General features: G+C 39.9%; 1 protein-coding gene across 1 annotated transcript in view; it reads right to left on the bottom strand.

Annotated features, from left to right (window-relative positions):
- The window catches only part of LOC125297769 (Fc receptor-like A), a gene marked incomplete at its 3' end in the record, with an annotated part of 44,347 nt that extends 34,141 nt beyond the window's left edge, over positions 1 to 10,206 (bottom strand). The window contains exons 1-2 of the mRNA XM_048248229.1: positions 10,137 to 10,206; positions 4,921 to 4,992 (exon numbers count right to left, since the gene is read on the bottom strand). Coding sequence (XP_048104186.1) covers positions 4,921 to 4,964 — 44 coding nt within the window. The remainder of the gene's footprint in view (positions 1 to 4,920; positions 4,993 to 10,136) is intronic.
- Between the last annotated feature and the right edge of the window lie 10,048 nt (positions 10,207 to 20,254).

Genomic DNA, 20,254 nt, shown 5'->3' with positions numbered 1-20,254 from the left:
CCGTTCATGTGAGCACATTAACTTCATTTTGTACATTTTACGAAAACGACTGGTTTCGTTTTGCAGGGTCACATATACAGTTTTTATTATTATCATTAAAGTGCCCTACCCTGGAAATCCAGAGTTCTCGCGAGAGCACAATGATGAGCAATGATGCACGTTACTTTTACCCCAACATTCTGGGGAACCAGCTAAAGTGATGAAGACAGGGCTGCAACGTTGGAGGACAGTACACATTGATTGTAATGTTATCCGATTGCGTCGAAGTCCGAAATCATTCAGAGTAAACATGGTCTAGTGTTATCCAATTGCGTGTAGTGAGATTTTTAAATGCATTCTTGTTGTCGCCCTTCAAGTTGGGCCATTACTTTGTTCGTGGCCAGACCCTTAATCTTTCTAGATTACCAGTGTCTTCTTAACCCTTTAGCCGCCAGGGTTTAAAAAGAATAAATTGGATTTGTACATCAAAATTTCAAAAGGCCATGGCTTGCAAGTGGTCAGAGATAAAGTCCTACTGTAAATGTGAAAATAATTTAGTATGAACAGAAGTTTATGAAGGGGGTAAATTCACTCATCTAATTTGCATATTATGACGTCACTGGATGGTAACCACCGTGAATTATGTACATTTCAGTAAATACTAGATGTTGAACATATTTGAGCAGTTTTACTTTCTTTTTTTGTCATTTCACCGACATAACAAATGAACAGGACTACAGTCACATGTAAACCAACAATAGTAAACTATTACTATAATCAGATTTGACCAGGCTACTATAATAAGTAGCCTGGTCAAATCAGTTCCATATCGCGGGTGACTTTGTAGTTCTTCAGAGTCCTATTTTTACAACCCCTGCTGTCTATACCACGTCCATTACGGACACTGATCACTATTGCCACTGGCACCTCCAGCTATGTGGGGCAAAGGGTCGAAATAAGCATGGTATGCTTAGTGGACACTGTCGCAAAGACGTACCTCCATTCACAGACGCACCGTGACTATCAGTCAATAGACGATCGATCCAAAAGGCAGATATTCTCCTTCAGAATCAGAATAGGTGAATAACAGATCCAAGACTTCATCACACGTGAATTTTTTTTTTTCCAACACTTGGTGTATTTCTGCTTCAATTTGTGCAAAACTATGGCCCGCATCGCTTCCGCGTTATGGAGGAAATGCACGCCTTCTTCGTGTGTTTCTCGCGTGTTTTTCGCATGCTTCCTGAAAACTTTGAAAAAAAAGGTTGAGCTTGAATCGAAGCTCTGGGTGTCTGCCAACTAGTGTTCAAGAGTACAAATGAGATTTTACACTGTACTCGCGTCTATCGTCTGTTTTATTCAGTAATGACGCTTGTCGCAATATTGCGACATGGGCGGTTAGAGGGTTAAGGCCAGTGATGGTCTTCATACTGTCCCACACCTCCTTCATGTTGTTCTCCTGCAACTTCTGTTCTACCTTCCTTCTGTAATTCTCCTTAGCCTCTTTCAGCTTATTCTTGTGTTCCCCCTGTACGTGCCTCAACTCTGCCATGTCCCCTCTTTAAACACCATCTTTTTGTGCAAGTGACTGGTAGCTTGAGAGCGACATGTTGGAGACCCAGTCAGTGTAGGACAACTTTTCATTGGCAACAGTATTACACCAACCAAAAATATAAAAAATTAAGGAAAGCTCTTTTATTTCATTTAGGTAAATCAAAATAATGTAGGCAATTATTACCCCAGCTTGTAGGCTATTTGGGGGAGGGCCTTTATTTGTCCGTATCTGAAGCTCGGCTATGAATAGAATCCTGGCCATAATGTGAGGATTTACGGTATGCACACATGTTTTAGGCATAGTGCAAGCCCTAATCTCTGACTGGAACTTGCCCCCCCCCCCAAAAAAATGTAACTTTTGGGCTTAATTTCTGACCTGTCACAAGTTCACCAACCTCCCAAACTCATTCCACAAGCCTAAAAGCGCACTCTCGTGGCTGTAGACGATGAGGTTTCATGTTGGGTTCATGTCAATTCATACTGACTAACATTTAAAAACATGTTATAAACTAGATGTACCGCAGAGCGATACAAAATATGACCGCCGCCCAGTCCAGCACATTTTTTCCACAAAAATAAATCACGCTGAAAGGCCTATATGATTCTAACTGTCTCACTAAATTGCATTATCCACACTCAATTCTCACTGGTATCTGCTAGACAACAAGTACCAAAACATGATTAGTTCATAGATTTCACATGTAAAATTAATTTTATACAACCCCACCTCCATCTTGCCTGTTCATAATTCTGAGAAGCCAAACTGAAAAAAAGTGTGACTTATAGTTCAGAAAATACTGTAATTAATGTATCGTTACCGTAGAGTATTACCGTGATTTGTTCAAATAAATTTTTATTTGTAAGTATATCATTTTTAAATTTGCCCATTACATGCATCAAGCATTTTGTGTGGATCAAGAGCTATTTGTTTTTCCATTAGATTGGTGCAAATAAGTCTCAAAATCGCATCATAGAAAGAAGTGCTTGATCATGCCCACACAAGCGTACACGAAGAACCGAACCTTTTGTGCACCTAGTCTATTGATTAAGAAAATGTATCTCAAGATTTAAGACAATTTGTCTTAAGGTTAATTTTGTTAATCCATTGACAGATAAATTTACTTGTTTTGTAATACTTGTCTTAAGATTTTGACTTATTATGACCGCCGCGCAGCAGCTTTTTTTTTTTTTTTTTTTTTTTTCGTTTGTCCAAATTTCCGTCCAAATTTCCGCCCCGGATTCCTGACACTGTAAGACCGGGGTACATGAAACTTGGTGGGCATGTAACCCCACATGTATAGCATGGAACCATCGTTTTTCGTTTTGATCTGTAGCCCCCCCACTGGACTGGACCCCCCGAAAGGAGGGTAGGGCAGACACAGTTTTCTGTGAATATCTCGAGAACCGTAGGGTTTAGGAGGACCATTTTTTTTTGTATGTTGATCTCAAGGGGCCATGTCAACCCATTCCATAACCACTCATTTCATGTATAGTGCCACCTAGTTAAACACAAAAAAGTAAAAATGAGGTGTTGTCATCGCAGGTATCTGTGACCTAACATAGTCATGGGGGGCCACACAATAAATTAATTTATGTTACTATACACAAACTGGCCTGTAGGTAGCCGGAGACAGTTTTCTGTGAATATCTCGTGAACCGTAGGGCCTAAGAGGTCCACCTTTTTTTCGTATGTTGGTCTTAAGGGGGCATGTCAACCTATCCCATTACCACTTATTTCATGTATAGCGCCTAGTAGTTAAAAATTAAAAAGCAAAAAATTAGGTGTTTTCATCACAATATCTCTGGCTGACATGGTCAAAACTGCACGAAATTGAAAGTGTAGGATCATTATGACACCCTCCGAATGCATGCCAAGTTTTGTGAACTTTCGTTCATGGGGGGCCTTACAATAAAATAATTTATGTGTACATTTAATGACCGTACACCAACAAGGATTCCCGGGACACTGAAAGACCGGGGTACACGAAACTTGGTGGGCATGTAACCCCACATGGATAGCATGGAACCATCGTTTTTCGTTTTGATCTGTAGCCCCCCCGCTAGACTGGACCCCTGGAAAGAAGGGTAGGGCAGACACAGTTTTCTGTGAATATCTTGAGAACTGTAGGGCCTAGGATGACCAATTTTTTCATGTGCATAAACAGATACACACGCACACATACATTCACAGTAATCATACGTATGACACAAACTCACACAGTAGACATATGTACGCATGCATGCATATGCACAAACACAGGCACATACTGTACGCAGGCACACACACACACACACACACCCACACACATAAACATAAACATGTACATGCACACATGCACACAATTCAAGAATTTCTCAGAATTATGAACAGGCAAGATGTGGGTGGGGTTGTATAAAATGAAATTTACATGTGAAATCTATGAACTAATCATGTTTTGGTACTTGTTGTCTAGAATATACCAGTGAGAACTGAGTGTGGATAATGCAATTTAGTGCGACAGTTAGAATCATATAGGCCTTTCAGCGTGATTTATTTTTGTGGAAAAAATGTGCTGGACTGGGCAGCGGTCATATTTTGTACCGCTCTGCGGTACATCTAGTTTTAAATCAAATAATATTAAAAGAAAACTCAAAGTAAGTATATACTATATTTATACTAAAAACAATAACTAGATGTTTTAATATGAGATTATAACACTTTTTACTGCATAAAAGTCATAAGCAAGGAATATTGGGTAACACTTTATTTTAATGTGTCACTGTTACAGTGTACCTACCTAATTAGGTACAGTGGTACAACCTGTGTAACAACATGTACAGTACTATCAGGTACAATAATTGTACTTGCATTATGTATTTGTGGGTACCTACATATAGTTGTTACATTATAATACTGAGTGCTTTTACAAAACTTTGCAAATTTGCCTAAATTTTCATCAGAGGCAAAGAGCTGTCCTGAGACCTGCTGTATGGGGTAAATCTGATCATGATAGATTTGATATAAAAACTATTCTTAGCTCCAGTCAAGGCCTCATTGTCTTCAGTGTACATGTAACAGCTGTGCTGCTACAATCTTGTTACTCTTTGATACAGTGGAATAAACCTATTAAGTGTACCAGTTAATTACTTACATGTACATATGACGTGTATGTTATGTCTTCGATTTCTTGGAACAGGTCTACTAATTCACGTACAATATACAATGATAGTACCTGATAGTACATGTTGTTACACAGGTTGTACCACTGTACCTAATTAGGTAGGTACACATTAAAATAAAATGTTACCTTATTTGCATTTACACATTTTTATGAGACAAATATATTCCCATACTTTTGCCTTTGAAGAGTGAAATGAGTGGGAGGAGATTAGGATTGGGAAACTCACCTTCCATGAGCATCAGCCGAGCTCCCTGGGTTGGTCGGCATCATTCTCTCTCAGTGGGAGAGCTCTCTTGGACTGAACAGAAGAAATATGTAAAGAATAATGTTGACTTATATTCTAACAAAATATTAAATGTAGGCCTACATATCAGAGGGGTATTTCACAAAACCTAGATAAGGGATTAAGCTGGGATTTTTTGGTTATCCTGGATTAATTTAGCCTTGACTTGGTTTCACAAAAGAGATGTCACATAAGTAACCATGGGGATTTATTCTCTGCACCTACCCTGTGGGCTATACTACGAATCTCGATTAGTGGGTTAGCGAGGTATGTTGCGCTCAAAGCCAGGGTATGCTGTGACACAAAAGTGCCTCTGTTTTAGCATCGCTGTATCACCATGGTGTCTTATGCTGTCAACCAAACCTGGTTATAGCTCAAATTGTGTAAAACTACCGCCCACTGACCAATCAATAATCTTGAAAAACGAAGTTATCTCACATGTAGGATTCGGTCATATATCTTACAGGTTGAGCTCCACCTCTACAAACATGTTGGATCTCTCAGGCGCTTTAATAGTGTGATGTAATGGCTCAGGGACGCCGCTAGGGGTTGTATTCCATAGTACGCACCATACAAAAAAGATACCCGACCTTATTTACAAAATTTGCGCTTTTGGTAAATGTAGGCTAACCTAACATGTACAGTAGGCCTCTCCTTATTGAGTCTAAGAAAAACCTTTACATGAATTGGGACAGAAGCCCCTCTTAATCACGTCAACCTACACATGTCATCCCTTATCAAATAGCCTACCGCATGAAGCGTCTAACTTTTACAACACTGCCTGTAGGCTACGTGGGCTATAGGGGTGTTTCAAGCTTTTTAAAAGTTCTGGGATGAGGGAGATTTCTCCCCTGGGATTTTTTTTTTTAAATTCTGGTTGCTAAACATACAATGCAGTTTGGGAAGGACAGGAATACCTTTACAGAGCAAATTAGGTGAACATACCTTATACACATTATAACTTAACTGCCCAATCAACAAAAAAGGGAAAGAAAAGAAAAAATAAACCAAGTTTATGTCACGATTTGCGATAGAGAAATAGGCCTACACTGCTGTTTTGGTTGTCCCAAACTTTTAGATGATAGGCCTATGCAGTCAAGGACTTTTAACACCCGCACCAACTTGACTCTTCATGACGCGCCTTAGCCCCAAAAAGGTTGAGAACCTCTGCTCTACGCATTAACTGAATCCCTGTTCCAAACAGTGCTTTATTTTTTAAAATAAGCCTACAGAGGAAAGCAAACAATTCAACATTTTAAAAATGTGTAGACCATGACCGTAGAGGAGAATCTCTCACTGCTGTCAGTGTCAGCATCACTGCTAAGAACAGCGCATCTTTTAACGTTACGGTTAAACGCCTGAAAAATATTAAGCTGCTGCTGTTGTTTTCTTTTCATGACTGAATGAGGCTATTATCCTATGAATGAATGGAACGTTGTGTTTTTAAGCGTCAGAATTGACCCATGCAAAGCCACGCCCCACAGGCCAATCGTTATCATGTCATAGACCTCTGAAGTTCGCCTACAAAAAAGCTGCCATCTTTGACATCCGGTATCTGGCGATTTTTCCTATGGGAAAATAACATGGGGATTTTGAATTATCGCACCTGTTAAACTCTCGCAGGGATGAAAAAGTCTGAAATGCAGACGTTTTCCTGAACATACTTTTGTTCTCTGCCTTCGAGTGGATACTGTGATCTCCGGTACGTGAAGGCGGCACACTTAGATTTTTGCTACCCCGGAGCTAACTTGCAATGCAACTTGCCATAGGTAGTTAGCTTCAATGAGTCAATAAATATAGGCTAGTTGTCACACTTTTTTTTATTGTTGTAGGCTAATATTGAAAGATTTCATAAATAAAGCTGTGAAAACATTGTACGCACAGTGCGTACAGGATTACGCCTGCCGGCGCCACTGTGATGGCTTATGTCATAGGTTTCTATTTCATATTTTGGAATTTATTTACATTTTATAGATTTTGTAAATAATTTATAATATTTTATGGTTACTCATAGCTAAACATATTTATTCATTTGAATACATCATATTGATATTTAAATTATTACTTGTCTTTAATGTCATGACATCTGTGGTGTGTATATCTAATTGATTGCCTGTGAAATGTCTCACTCACTCTTCACTCACAAGTACAATAAGCCATCGCATTCTATAACATCGCAATATATATGTGTGTGTGTGTGTGTGTGTGTGTGTGTGTGTGTGTGTGTGTGTGTTTGGAGGGTCAATCTAGGTGGCGAAGTCTAGGATCGCCACTGATGTGAATGATCACACAATATTCAATATTACTGATGGCGTCAATGTGTTGGGGGCCCCCAAATCAATAATTTCGGTATTGTGACAACAGGAGTTAGGATTGTGTCCCCACCAAAGCTGAGACCAAACTTACGCCCTTGGCATACTATGTATGTCAGTACATACATTTTTTGTAAATTGCTTAGCCATCATGGTTATTATATTGCCATATTCCAGACAATCATACTGCTTATTGTACAGAGTGAGTGAGATATTTCACCGCAAGTAATGGGTGTGCAGAGCTGTGTACAGAACGCAAATACATTTCATGCAAGTTCAATGTTTGTTTTCTCGCAAACCATTTATCACAGTAACTTGGCACTAATATAATTGGAAAGCTCATTCTGCTCGTTCAGGTGATATGTGTGATATCTGTGTGACGAGTTGAACCTGAACTTGATATTTGACTGGGCACAGCAGTTCAGTACTGGGGTATAAGCCCGAGTAAAAAGGGTCCAGTGATGCCATTGCTAAGAACAAAATCCCGAACAATTTTGAAATTCAGGCCTGTAATAATGCGTCCAAGCGGATGGTGAGACTCCGGCAATGAAATTCAAGTTGATGTAATCTCCTTTTTTTTTATTAGTATTAATATTAAGCTACCGGCAGGTTTATGCAACAGACAAAACAGGAAACAAAAAAACCACTGATACAAAAAGGAAAACAAACACCGGGACAATGCCCACTAGGGTCTATGCCTACCTCAGAGGCCTTTCAACAGGACCTCTCACTCCTGAGAAGGAATCCCCACCCCTGACTGCGCTCTGCAGACACCATTTAAAACACTGGACTAAACCATGCATAGCAACAAATCAATTAATTCAAATTCACCACCCTTTGGTTAACACATGACATAGGCAATACACATTACTAACAATCGTTCATGATATTTCCATACAATGTCATAATAAACCTCACTAAGCACCAAATAATATTACCACTCTAACCCCACCTGCCAATAATAAGCTCCCCACGCCTGGGCGAAAGATACGCAGAAAAGTGTCCCTTGCCCAATACTCCAGTTTGCGGGAAAGCAACTGAAGCACCGAGAACAGGCAAGTACATACACACAATCATACATACACTGACAAAGCACTTCCATCTCCCAGCTAGTAAGCATTGATGTTATAATGCGCGGCTTTTAGAGAACGCCTTACATTACTGATAAATAGATACGCTTCAACCTCTATACCGCATATCGCGGCTTTGATTCCTGTATGTTTCCCTTAAACCAATTTCTAGTTTAACTTAACCCCGCCCTGACACGCCTCAGGTCTGTGGCATTCACAACATGTTATCAAACAAATCAACATCGCAACATGATTTAATAGCGCTGTCTTTGTGCAAATGTTTGTAAAGTCATTGTTCCCGTTGCGGCGGGAAAGCCGCCTTTGCCAGTGACAGACGCACTGCGCTCTGTCACATGGCCAGACGCATTTTAGGTCTCAAAAAAAGGACATGTCAGGGGGAAAATAGGTCACCACTTCTGGTTACGAAAAAAGGTAGCGATGCGGTTGCTACAGGGGAAGGGGGAGGAGGTTGCGCAGCACCCTGGGTAGGCAAAGAGAAAAGTGGGGAGGGTTGATTAGCTGGAAAAGAGAAAGAGGCCGCAGTAGCGTTAGGCAAGGTAGAGGGCGGCTAGAGAAGCCTTTAGGAGATATTTGCCCAATATGCTTATGTTTAATTTTAAAATGGCCATAATATAATCTAAATATTTTTCTGTATGAGCCCTGGTCAGAGTGGTCTATTTGTGACCGATGTGAATTATATGGGGTGCCGACTTCACAGAGGACTTTGTATGTGCCTGTTTCTTTACAAACATTATCACATTGCACAAATGCTTTGCTTTGTCATTTAAGTAGCGGGTCCCAAGCTTGCAGGATAAAAAGCAAACTTTTTCTGTCTTCAGTTGTGAGTGGAGACATGGCCCAGATATGTGGTTTTATTCTATGGGTTTGAATAGTTTTTTTTTTTTTCGCCCTGTTCAGACTAGTGGCCTATTTGTGACCTCTGTGAATCATATGAGGTCTATTTGTATGCCAGTTTCTTTACAAACACATTGCACAATGGCAATTGGTAGCAGGCCCCGAGCTTGCACCATAAAAACAAATATTCACACTCCCATTCTTCAGTTGTGAGTGAAGATTTGGCTTTATTCTCCATCATGTAGGGAGAAGTTCTGAACTGTTTTACATAGACTTTTTGTGTAGATAAAACAAAGATGATTATAGCTATGTCCCAGAAGTGGCTGCGATATGCTCATAAAGTTACAAACTGTTCCAATGAACACCATATCCTGTTGTTCTGCATAGTTTTGTGGTTACCACGCAAACACAAAATCCGAAGATGTACAGCCACATTCCTGAATGTTTTTTTGTCAAATGTACTTCCTTGTTTGCCTATTTGCGTGTTGGAATATTTGATTGGTTACAATAATATTGTAAACAAACATTATGATCGTAATGATTGTGTCTAGAATAATCTATGGTTGGGAGTAAACATCGAAGGTCAGTCATCATCTGTTGATATTGTGCTTCAAAGCACATATATTAATAAAAAGAATTAATATTTTCAGTTCAAAATCAGTTTAGAGACAATTGCCTTTTCTCAACAGAACTTGTACCACAGTGCCCCGAAAAAAAATAATTCTCAGAATTGCTCAAGGAACCTTAAAACATGGAATGAACTGCACATCATATAGCTCCCACTGAATTGTGAATTTGTCAGTGTGACCTTTCAAGTATGACTGGTCTTCCTCAGACTGGCATCACAATCAGAAGCAGCATGTATATCTTTAAGGAGCACGTCTTTCTAAAAAGATTAAACATATAAAATGGTGAAACTTACCCTCTCTTTTAGGGAATCACAGATGTTCTTGATATGAGGATATAGAGAGGCTGTGAGTCTGGTGTCAACTGCACATAAAGGAAATCAGAGCTGATTACTTGAAGGAGCCAAAACCTGTTGGACAGGCTGCACACTGAGAGAGGCATGCTCCATTTTGATGAACTGAAGTGGGATCACAAAATGGAGCATGCTTCTCTAGTGTTTGTAACATGCTTTGCTCACAGCATGGGAAACATAAGGAAGGTCCACAAGTAAGCAATCATTAATAAAGATTATTCCAATGCTTTGTTGAATTTTCCATTGTTATCCGTTCTTTAGAACGTGTATAACAATATGCAGAGGTGGAAAGTAACGAAATGCATTTACTCACGTTACTGTATTGAGTAGTTTTTCTTTGTATTTTATTATGACTGCCGCGCAGCAAAGATTTTTTTTTTTTTTTTTGCATGGCCAAATTTCCGTCAAGGATTCCCGGGACACTGAAAGACCGGGGTATGCATGTAATGTACATGCATGGGCATGTAACCCCACATGGATAGCATGGATCCATCGTTTTTCGTTTTGATCTGTAGCTCCCCCGCTGGACTGGACGCCTGAAAGGAGGGTAGGGCAGACAGTTTTCCGTTAATATCTCGAGAACCGTAGGGTTTAGGAGGACCATTTTTTTTGTATGTTGATCTCAAGGCGCCATGTCAACCCATTCCATAACCACTCATTTCATGTATAGCACCACCTAGTTAAACACAAAAAAGTAAAAATGTTTTGTAATTCCAGGTATCTGTGACCTAACATACTCAAAACTGCACGAAATTGGAAGTGTAGGATCATTATGACACCCTCTGAATGCACGGTGGGCCACACAATAAATTAATTTATGTTACTATACACCAACTGGCCTGTAGGTGGCCGGAGACAGTTTTCTGTGAATATCTCGAGAACCATAGGGCCTAGGACCTATGGTTTATAAAATCGGAGTGTCTATTCGTACCCCTGGTACGAATAGCCTTGGCCACACAACTGGGCTATTCACACCCTGTTACATAACAACAAAAACATGTTGCTCGCATGCCCAAAAAACATGGCCGACATTCGTTTTTTCGTCAGCAGAAAGTGAAGAATTCTGAACGGTTTCAGCACTAATATCTGTTCAAATTAAAGTTGAGATGGAAAAGTTGTGTTTTATTTTCATAATCTTTGTTCAGTGAACACATACAACCTTCAGTTTGTTAGCTAACAGAAATTTCGTGAATATGACGTTCAGGGAGGAGCATCTCGCTGCAGCCTGCTGGAAGGCGGGGCTTGGCATCAAGCCCAGCTCACATCCAAGTCAGCCATGTTTCTTTGTCACGCAGTTTAAAATTGCTGGCGGCGAGAGGGAGGCAGTCAGCAGAGAGAGCCAGGACTCGCAACGAGACTGAGCGAGCTGATAGTGCTACATTCTACAAACCAGCAACTTACTGCAAAACACGTTTTATTGTGTAATTCAACACGTAAACTGTGGATTCAAACCAGTGCAACAACTCGCAACAGCACCAACATTTCCATTGTCACACTACTCGTTCGTCAGATAGGAACTAGCTAGCGGGCTAGCTAGCCAGCAAAGTTAACCACCCAGATGGCAAGAGGCTGGCGGCGGCCCAGTTTCGCTGTCGCCGGGCGGACCGCTGAGTTTTGCATATCGGTTCTACCGCGGTCCGCTGGGCTAACGAGCCGCAGCTTTGACCACCTTTTCTTTATTCATTTATACGGTGGACTGCCGGTGGCCTAACGTTACCATCGCGGGTTGCTGACAAGTAGCCTATCTACCAGTGGTCCGATAGCTGCTTGCTGGGCAGTAGCTTATATTTGAGATGAGGATATGTCTAGCTTGATCTGACCGGTTAACGTTACACAATGCATGCTTCTAGTTCACCTGTTAATAAAGCAAAATCGCCCCTTTGTAGCCGACATTTGGTTGTAATTGAGAATTCTTGCTGTTAAACTGATAGTCCATGATAATGAAACAACACACCATTCTACTTTTGAGGGCTAAATGAAATGAAATATGGCTCGTTTTACGTTTGAACACATTGTCATCAATATTTAAAATGACCATTTTTTTTAATGTGCACGTTATTGTTTCAAAACCGGAAATCAAATGAACGAAAAAGTACACGAACCCAATTACAGTAACTAGCCTAGGCCTACATGAAAAATTCACTGTGGTTGCATGAAATGTAATTTGTGTTTAGCCTACATCATCAGTTTCTATCATCTAATATGAAACAATATACTATATAATTCGCTACCGGGCTGTCGGAAGTAAAGCCAAAGCGTATACGTTAGACCGGCACATCCGGGAACTTGACTCGTGACAAACGTTCCCGCCCCTTTCGGGGGGAAAACAAACAACCCCTCTCATTAACTCCAACGCAAATTAGGGTCAATAAACGTAATTGCATACAGAAATCGCAGGGAGTAAATAATAACAAAAATACCACAAATCAATATGACCACTCAATACATAACCACTTTGCCGGTCGTTGACCGTGAAAGATACCTACAAAAGCTTAATTCAATTAATATAAAAACATGTCCCTTCAGTCTCCCGAGTACGAAGTGGTGCAACAACCCCACTCAGTGACCAGAAGTGTCATAAGGTCTTCTCTTCTTATGGCTTGTAGCCATAATTTTCTTCTGTCAGGATTTTTTTGAGGACATGGTAGGCAAAAGAAACTCAGGGAGGGGTTCTTAGCTGTGTGGTTGGTACATGTCTACCGGTTCACTCTGGCTTGTTCTGAGGGAATGTTTTCCCCTCAAAAGGGGCATGGCACAAACAACCTGCTCTGTGTGACGCGGGTCCGGTTGTAAGTATGGGGAGTGACGTAGGCAAAGAAAACATGGCTGAGTTGGATGTGGGTGGGGCTTGATGTCAAGCCTCGCCTTCCCGCAGGCTGCAGCGAGGTGTACTTGCGTTCAGGCCTATAAACTATAAGTTTACCTGCAAACGTTGAAGCAGATTGTGCAGTGGTCACAGGCAAGGGCTGGCACGCGGGAGACCAGGGTTCGATTCCCATGTGATGCGTTTTGGCGGAGTGAGTGTGCATGTATACCAACGTCTCTGGAGAGAAGGCGCGCAATTTGAACAAGAAATCGGTTCTCAAACGGAAGTTTTGATTGCAACAATTAGCTAGTTCATGCACCAGGGTGTAAATAGCATGCAGTACTATAAACACCTGGGTACAAATAGCATCCACTTCTAACTGTACATTGATGCAAACAGCATACCTTATTCAGAGTGTCTATTACACAGCTGAGCTATTCACACTCTGTTATGTAACAACAAAAAAAACATGTTGCTTGTTTTTAAAAAAAAAAAACAAATATTAAATTGTGTGATCAATATGCCAGATTAAATGCACAGGGGTGCAAATAGCATGCACTGATATTTGTACCAGACAAGGTACTAATAGAACACTTTGCTGTGTGCACCGGGGTACGGATAGCATACATTGATATTTGTACCAGACGGGGTACTAATAGGACACATTGCTGTGTGCACCTGGGTACGAATAGAATTAACTTCTTATTGCACCAGGGTACGAATAGCATACACTGCTAATTGTACCAGGGGTGCAAATAGCCTTACCCTTATAAAATCTGTATTTTAAATTTTACTTGATTACATTTTGAGTGAAGTATTGTACTTTGCTACATCAAAAATCCCATCCATTACTTGAGTAAAAAAAAAAAGTTAAGACAGAAAACAGAAAGGGAGAGAAAAAAAATCGCGCCCTAAACCACTAGCCTGATAATGATCAGCATGTAGGCTAGCCTACAACAGGACATGAATCAAGCTGGCGCCATGCAATCTTTCTGAAGGTGATGGAGATGGAGCTGGATCATGAGATGCATCAGATTATGTGTATTTTCCGCTATTTCAATGGGTTGTCTCAGTTCGTTTTAGCACTAATGATTGCGGAGATGTTCAAGCAAACACCTTGTTGCTATGGACTCGTCTCTAGGCTTCCTCAGTCATTGTAAAGCTGCCGAAGCTGAACATTATCCAAAACTCAATTTCTCAGACGAGCGTCAATTTGGGAGCTTGCTACACTCCTTCCTTCTCAAATGACTTGAAAAGGCCGTTTGCACAATTACACAAATAATCACAGGGACCGAAAAATACCTAACATGCCAACTTTTTCCGGGTTTATCATTTTAACGTTTCCCCGCTGTCTTGCCGTTTTAATATATTTTTCCGTAGAATATCTCATATTAGTGTAATACTCATAACATTAGTCCTGCATTCTGGCCTGTCTCTGTGTTGTCCTGTTGTTACCCCTTGTCCTTCCAGAGAAACAGATGTATTCAATCATCGTTTTGCTTGCTTGAATGCGAACTCAGAGTGTTAACCTAGGCCTATTTAAGTTAACGATTGTGGTTGTCGTGAGAGCACGAATTATTAGCGCTTGCAGTGTTCGGCCGTAGGCTATGCCTACGTGCGCACCTACTCAGCTAGACAAAGAATTCCACCTGTATATTCACTCCAAGTTGGCCTACCATAACTTACCAACTACACTGTAGACCATAAACTGGCTATTTATATGACCAAATGTATTTGTTCAACTTTATTAAGCAGAATTACGCACTGCTGTTTGGAACGTAACACATTTTTGTTGGCAGTAGAGAGAATGACAGCGAATAACAAATTGCACTTGTTGCTGGTTACCAATAAATACTATAGGCCTATATTTTTTTGCAAACAACAAAAACAGAAAGGATGGAGACAGCAAAGCTAGAGATGGGCAGGAACAAGGTCAATTGGTAGAAATGCTTGTCAAAACGTTAGGAGCTGGATGTGTGGATGAATGAAGCACAAGTATGCTTTATAAGCATGCACACTGTTTAAAGTTAGGCTACACGGTAAACTACAAGTAAACCAAAGTTAAATTTAGCTTTTTTAGGGCTGGATAAAGTTGACCAAATGGATATAGGCTGTTAGGCGTGAATAAAGTAGCCTAGGCTACTTTGTTGCTCCAACCCTTCCAACGTTAATGGGGACGAATGTTGACATTTTCCGTATTTTGCGTGAGAAACCCGGGAAATCTCCCTTATTTTCATTGTTCAATGTTGACAGAGCTATGGAATGAAAGAGAACGTTATATGGCGACAGAAATCAACAATCAAACAAGCCACTTTGATTTTTTGCTGTTTTCATTAATACAAAAGATGGGTGACCCTCCCTTCTAGACAAAAAAAAGTTAGGTGACCCTCCCCTCAACAAAGAATAAAAAGACATGACCCTCCCCTATTTTCCTCCGGTGACCCGTTATTTATAAATAACGAACGGTCCCTAAATAAACAAAAGATAGACTACCTTATGAATTGTGCAGGCGGACTAAACCATTTAGCTCTTTAGCAAGGGAGAGTGAGAGTGAGAGTGACCTTGGACAGTTATCACTATGTTGTATACAAAATCCAGTCAGTTAAACTTAAAATTTCGTCTTACATTCATTTTGACATTACAATTTGGAAGTTAAAATATTCAGGTAAAATAAATATATGGTGGAAATAAGTATTGAACGCGTAAATGTTTTTTTCAGTAATTAGCCTAAACTTCCAGTGAGTCTATTCGAAATTTTCGACACATTATATTAACACACATATAAAAAATCCAAACATAAGAGTTATGTGTAATAACGTGGAATGACACAGGAAAAAAAGTATTGAACGTGCCTACTGAAATTTCTTCAATACTTCATGGAAAAGCCTTTGTAATGACAGCTTCAAGACATTTTCTATATGACAAAACTTATTAGTCGCAGTATCAGGTGTGATTTTGGCCCATTGTTCTAAACAGATTCCAGGGGTCCCTCTTGTGAATCGTGATCTTTAGTTACTTCCACAACTGTTTAATTGAATTTAATTGAATTGGCTGCCTTCAAGTCTTTCTGGAGTTTTTTCCGAGTGGCCCTTGGCTCTTGGAATTGACTATCCTTCTGACTCCCTGGTCAGAAATATTGCGAGGAGATCCTGTGCATGGCCGGTTGATGATGCAGTGATGTTCCTTTAACTTGCAGATAATGGCTCCCATGCTGCTTACCGGAAGATTCTGAAGTTTTGAAATGCACCTGTAACCAGCAGTTTCATTGATATGTTTTGCAACAATAAGGTTGCAAAGGTCTTGGGAGAGCTTTTTGCTTTTATCCATCATGAAATGTTTCTTGTGTGACACCTTGGTAATGAAAAACCTTTTTATAGCCCATCAATATGTAGGCTACTAACCAAGCTTATATTAATTTGCACAGATAGAAAGGATAACTACTACAAATTCCAGCTCGTTCCTTCCCTTTCCTTGCCTTAGTGCTTTTTCTTAGCGTGTTCAATACTTTTTCCCTGTGTTATTCCACTTCATTACACATGACTCTACTTATGGAGTTGTTTGGTTTTTTTATGTGTGGATTTACCTGAGTTTATACTAATGCCTGGTGAAAATGTTGTGCCCCCGATATTCCACTTTTCAAGGGCCCTCTCCTCCATTGGGGCCCTATATTTCCCACTCCCCAGTTCGACGCCCTTTAATCTGCTGAACCTTCTGCTCGTTTCCAAATATAAAAAAACTCTCTGCAACTCAACATTGGCCTGCCTGCCTCAGCTGCCTGTGAGGAGCTTTTCAGTTGTGCTGGATTACTGTTCACTGCAAACATTACTGTTGGAAAGCAAGCCATTGAAAAATTGAAATTGGATGGTTGCACTGTGTGGGAGGAGAAATGAAACAAATACGAGCTAAACAGGGAGGAGGGACAAGAATGGTACCTATTGAAGATTGTGGAATGGATGAAGTCCTTCAAAAAGGAAAGAGACTCTTCTTCCCAGATGGAATATCATCTAAAGGACATGAGTCTCTGTTCAATTTTGAATTAAGGGACTACAAACCCAACCCTATACAAGATGATGTAACCGTTGGATTCATTTATGACCGTATGGCACGTTTACGAATTTATGTTACGACTTCCCCCAAGGAGTTAAAGGATGATAGTGCCACAGATGGTGAGAAGTCAAAATGCGGCATAATAACAATAGATGAGGATGAGGATGATGATCACCAGGACTCAATCACTAGCATACTATTGGAATGTACCCTGGTAACTGACAAAGAAGTCACCATTGGTCCGGGTAGTGACATTGAAACGGACACTGATAATGACACCGAACCTTTTGATTTTGGGTTTCAGCCCCAACTGCAGCCACCCATAACATTAGATGTTTCTTCATCATTGTGTTCTGCCTCCTCCTCCTCACTTCAGCAAGTCATGGATGCACCACCTGAGCAACTGCTCTCCACATCACCAGTCACACTTCTCCAGAAGACCCATTGGCCACACATGTGGATGTGTGCTGGAGGTGTCAGATAGTTACGATAACTTTCCAGATTTTAGATCTGAATTCAATGCTGTTTTAGACAGTAATATCTGGGTTATGGAGATTGTCTAGGCTTCTGATGTTTTGCCTCGTCACATGCATATTGCTCAGGGATGTTTTTACAGGGCTTTGAAAACGATACTGTCTGAAACGTTAATGTATACAGTTACATATACTTTTATATTCTCTAGCACACTAATGCTCTTCAGCTGTTTGTTTGTATACAGCCAATTGTATAATTGCACTTTCATGTTTTATACAGTCAAGGCTACAGTATGTGTTCATTGAGTGCAAATTGTGTTTAGGCCTATGTATTTGAGCCTGACTGAGCTTTTGATGTTTTGGATTGTCACATGCACATTGCTCATGGACGTTATATATGCATTTGAAGTACTGATGTACCGGTATACTGTTATATACTGGTCTTTACAAATCTAATTAACTTTTTTTGATGCAGTTATTTTTGTGGCTTTGTGGTGTTTGCCCGTTACATCTAACCTGACCCTAGCCAGATGAATTTCGCTCTGCCTAGCTCCACTCATCCATCTGGAACCGATCCATTGAAGTGTTGCTTCAGAAGGCTGGGCCTAATCAAAAAATGCTTGCATATGATTGAATAAGCCACTTGTCCGTCATCTATTGACGTGCTACTTCAACCACTTACATCAAAGCCAACCCGTGACGCTGATAACAGTCTCACAGTCGCTTCTACGCTATGTCACATCTATGAAACTCCCGCCCTGCGTCCTGATTGGCTGAACCATAAAGTCAGTTGCAGAAATCACTCTCAATGGAAGAGGTCCCAGATGGATGTGAGTGAAGCTAGGCGGAGCTAAGCGGAACAAAATTCATCTGGCTAGGGTCAGGTTACGTTACATCGGTTTAGGCTTTAAAGGGCCACTGCCATGTTTTCTATGATGCATATGTGTTGATTGAACACAATTTTAGGCATATGTGTTGTTTGAACCTGACCTTCAGATGTTTCACCTTGTCACATGCATATTGGTCATACATGTTTTTACATGCATTTGAAACGTATACTATTTTAAATATTGATCTATACTGTTAAGTATACTGTACTGTTCTCTAGCACACTAAATAACTTTTTTGTATGCAGTTATATTTTGTATTTGTACTTTTGTATTTTTGTAAAGCTGTCATGTTTTATATAGTGTAGGCCTATACTGTTTGAGCACAATAGGCCTATGTATTGTTTGAACTTGTTTGTACTTGAGTACATTGAAAACAATGAGTAAAATGAGTTTTCAGTAAATGCTTTACAAACCGTTGAAAAAGTCAAAGTGATTTTATTTGTCACTTACATTGTTATTCAGTGATGGCATGCTGTGAGGTCTGTGGCAGGGTAGGCAGTGTGTAAATTATATCCCTATGCAAAATAATACTGTTGAATTTCCCAACAGCTAATGTTGTCTCCATTTCATAATACAATTATTATTCTGTGGTACAGGGCTATGTCACATTTTAAACATTATATTGCCGTTTCCAAGAAAGTGTTACATTTGAAGTACTTAATATTTGTTTTAAATCTTGTTAAAGTCCAAATTATTGTGAATGTGATCTTCCAACAAAAGACAAAATACAAGGGCATTTTAGAAAAACATGCAATTTAATGTGACAAACATGTTCATTTATATACATACTATGTACATGTTATACAATTTATATATATATCATTAATTATTATATAAATCTCACAGGCTGCAAAGTATGCATACAAGCACACATTGCAGACCATTCAACTTCAATTCAACTTTGATACAATGACCTACAAACTCTAAACGCCTCAACTTCACAAAATTAACACATGTAAATGCAGACGTATAAATACAGTATGTGAAAATATTATTGTAAAAGTATACAAGTTGAGGACAAGAATTTGGCATGGGCATTATCACCGGGGAGTGCCTTTTATCCCCTAAAAATACTATAACTTGTCTTAATTTGGCATTCATTCTGTATTGTTTTTTATAATTGTCAGACTCTGAAGTTGTAGGAATGTATATTAACAGAGCTCGGATAATGATATATGTGGTGGAGATGGGCACATACACTTATTCTTAGTTATACTATTTCATGTTACTGTTCCTGCACTACAATGGTACTGTTACCACACTTCACATAGCTGTACTATACATTTCTGTCTATATGGTTCATACTGAATATCCATATTGTTTGTCTTATAATATATTATGTTAATACACTGCATATATCTTTATTGTTCTTACTACTATTTTAATGTTACTGTTTTTTAATGTTAAAAAACAGTCTTCAGCATAAGTGACGTCGCTCAGTCTGCCACTTGTTGTCTAGCTATGTGGCATTAGCCTATCGCTCGTTTCAATTTGGGACCTTGCAGTCGGAATTGTCGTTTGTTTAGTCAGAGTCTCAAGTCCAAAGTAGCCTGAGCTAGGCAGTTTATTGCACACTTTTATTTTGAGTGGTCACTACATAGGCCTACCCGTGTTTGTTGGCGTGTTGTTGCAAAATCCGCGTGATCAGCAAATTGCATACAGGGAGTCTTTATTGTTGAGGTCAGACATGATAATCATCTTGCATCTTAACCCACAAGCGGTTCTCCAGTAATCTAATCCGTTTTTTAAATTGTGACTGACTATCATCAAAGTGAGACCTGTCAGTACACGATCCATGGGATGGAGCTCCCCTGAAACTGGTCCCCTTGGAAACAGTACAGTGCA

This window comes from Alosa alosa, chromosome 7, assembly GCF_017589495.1.
Source record: "Alosa alosa isolate M-15738 ecotype Scorff River chromosome 7, AALO_Geno_1.1, whole genome shotgun sequence".
Classification (NCBI taxonomy): Eukaryota; Metazoa; Chordata; class Actinopteri; order Clupeiformes; family Clupeidae; genus Alosa; species Alosa alosa.
Note: the sequence above shows the minus strand (reverse complement) of the source record. Positions and strands in the feature narration are given on the sequence as shown.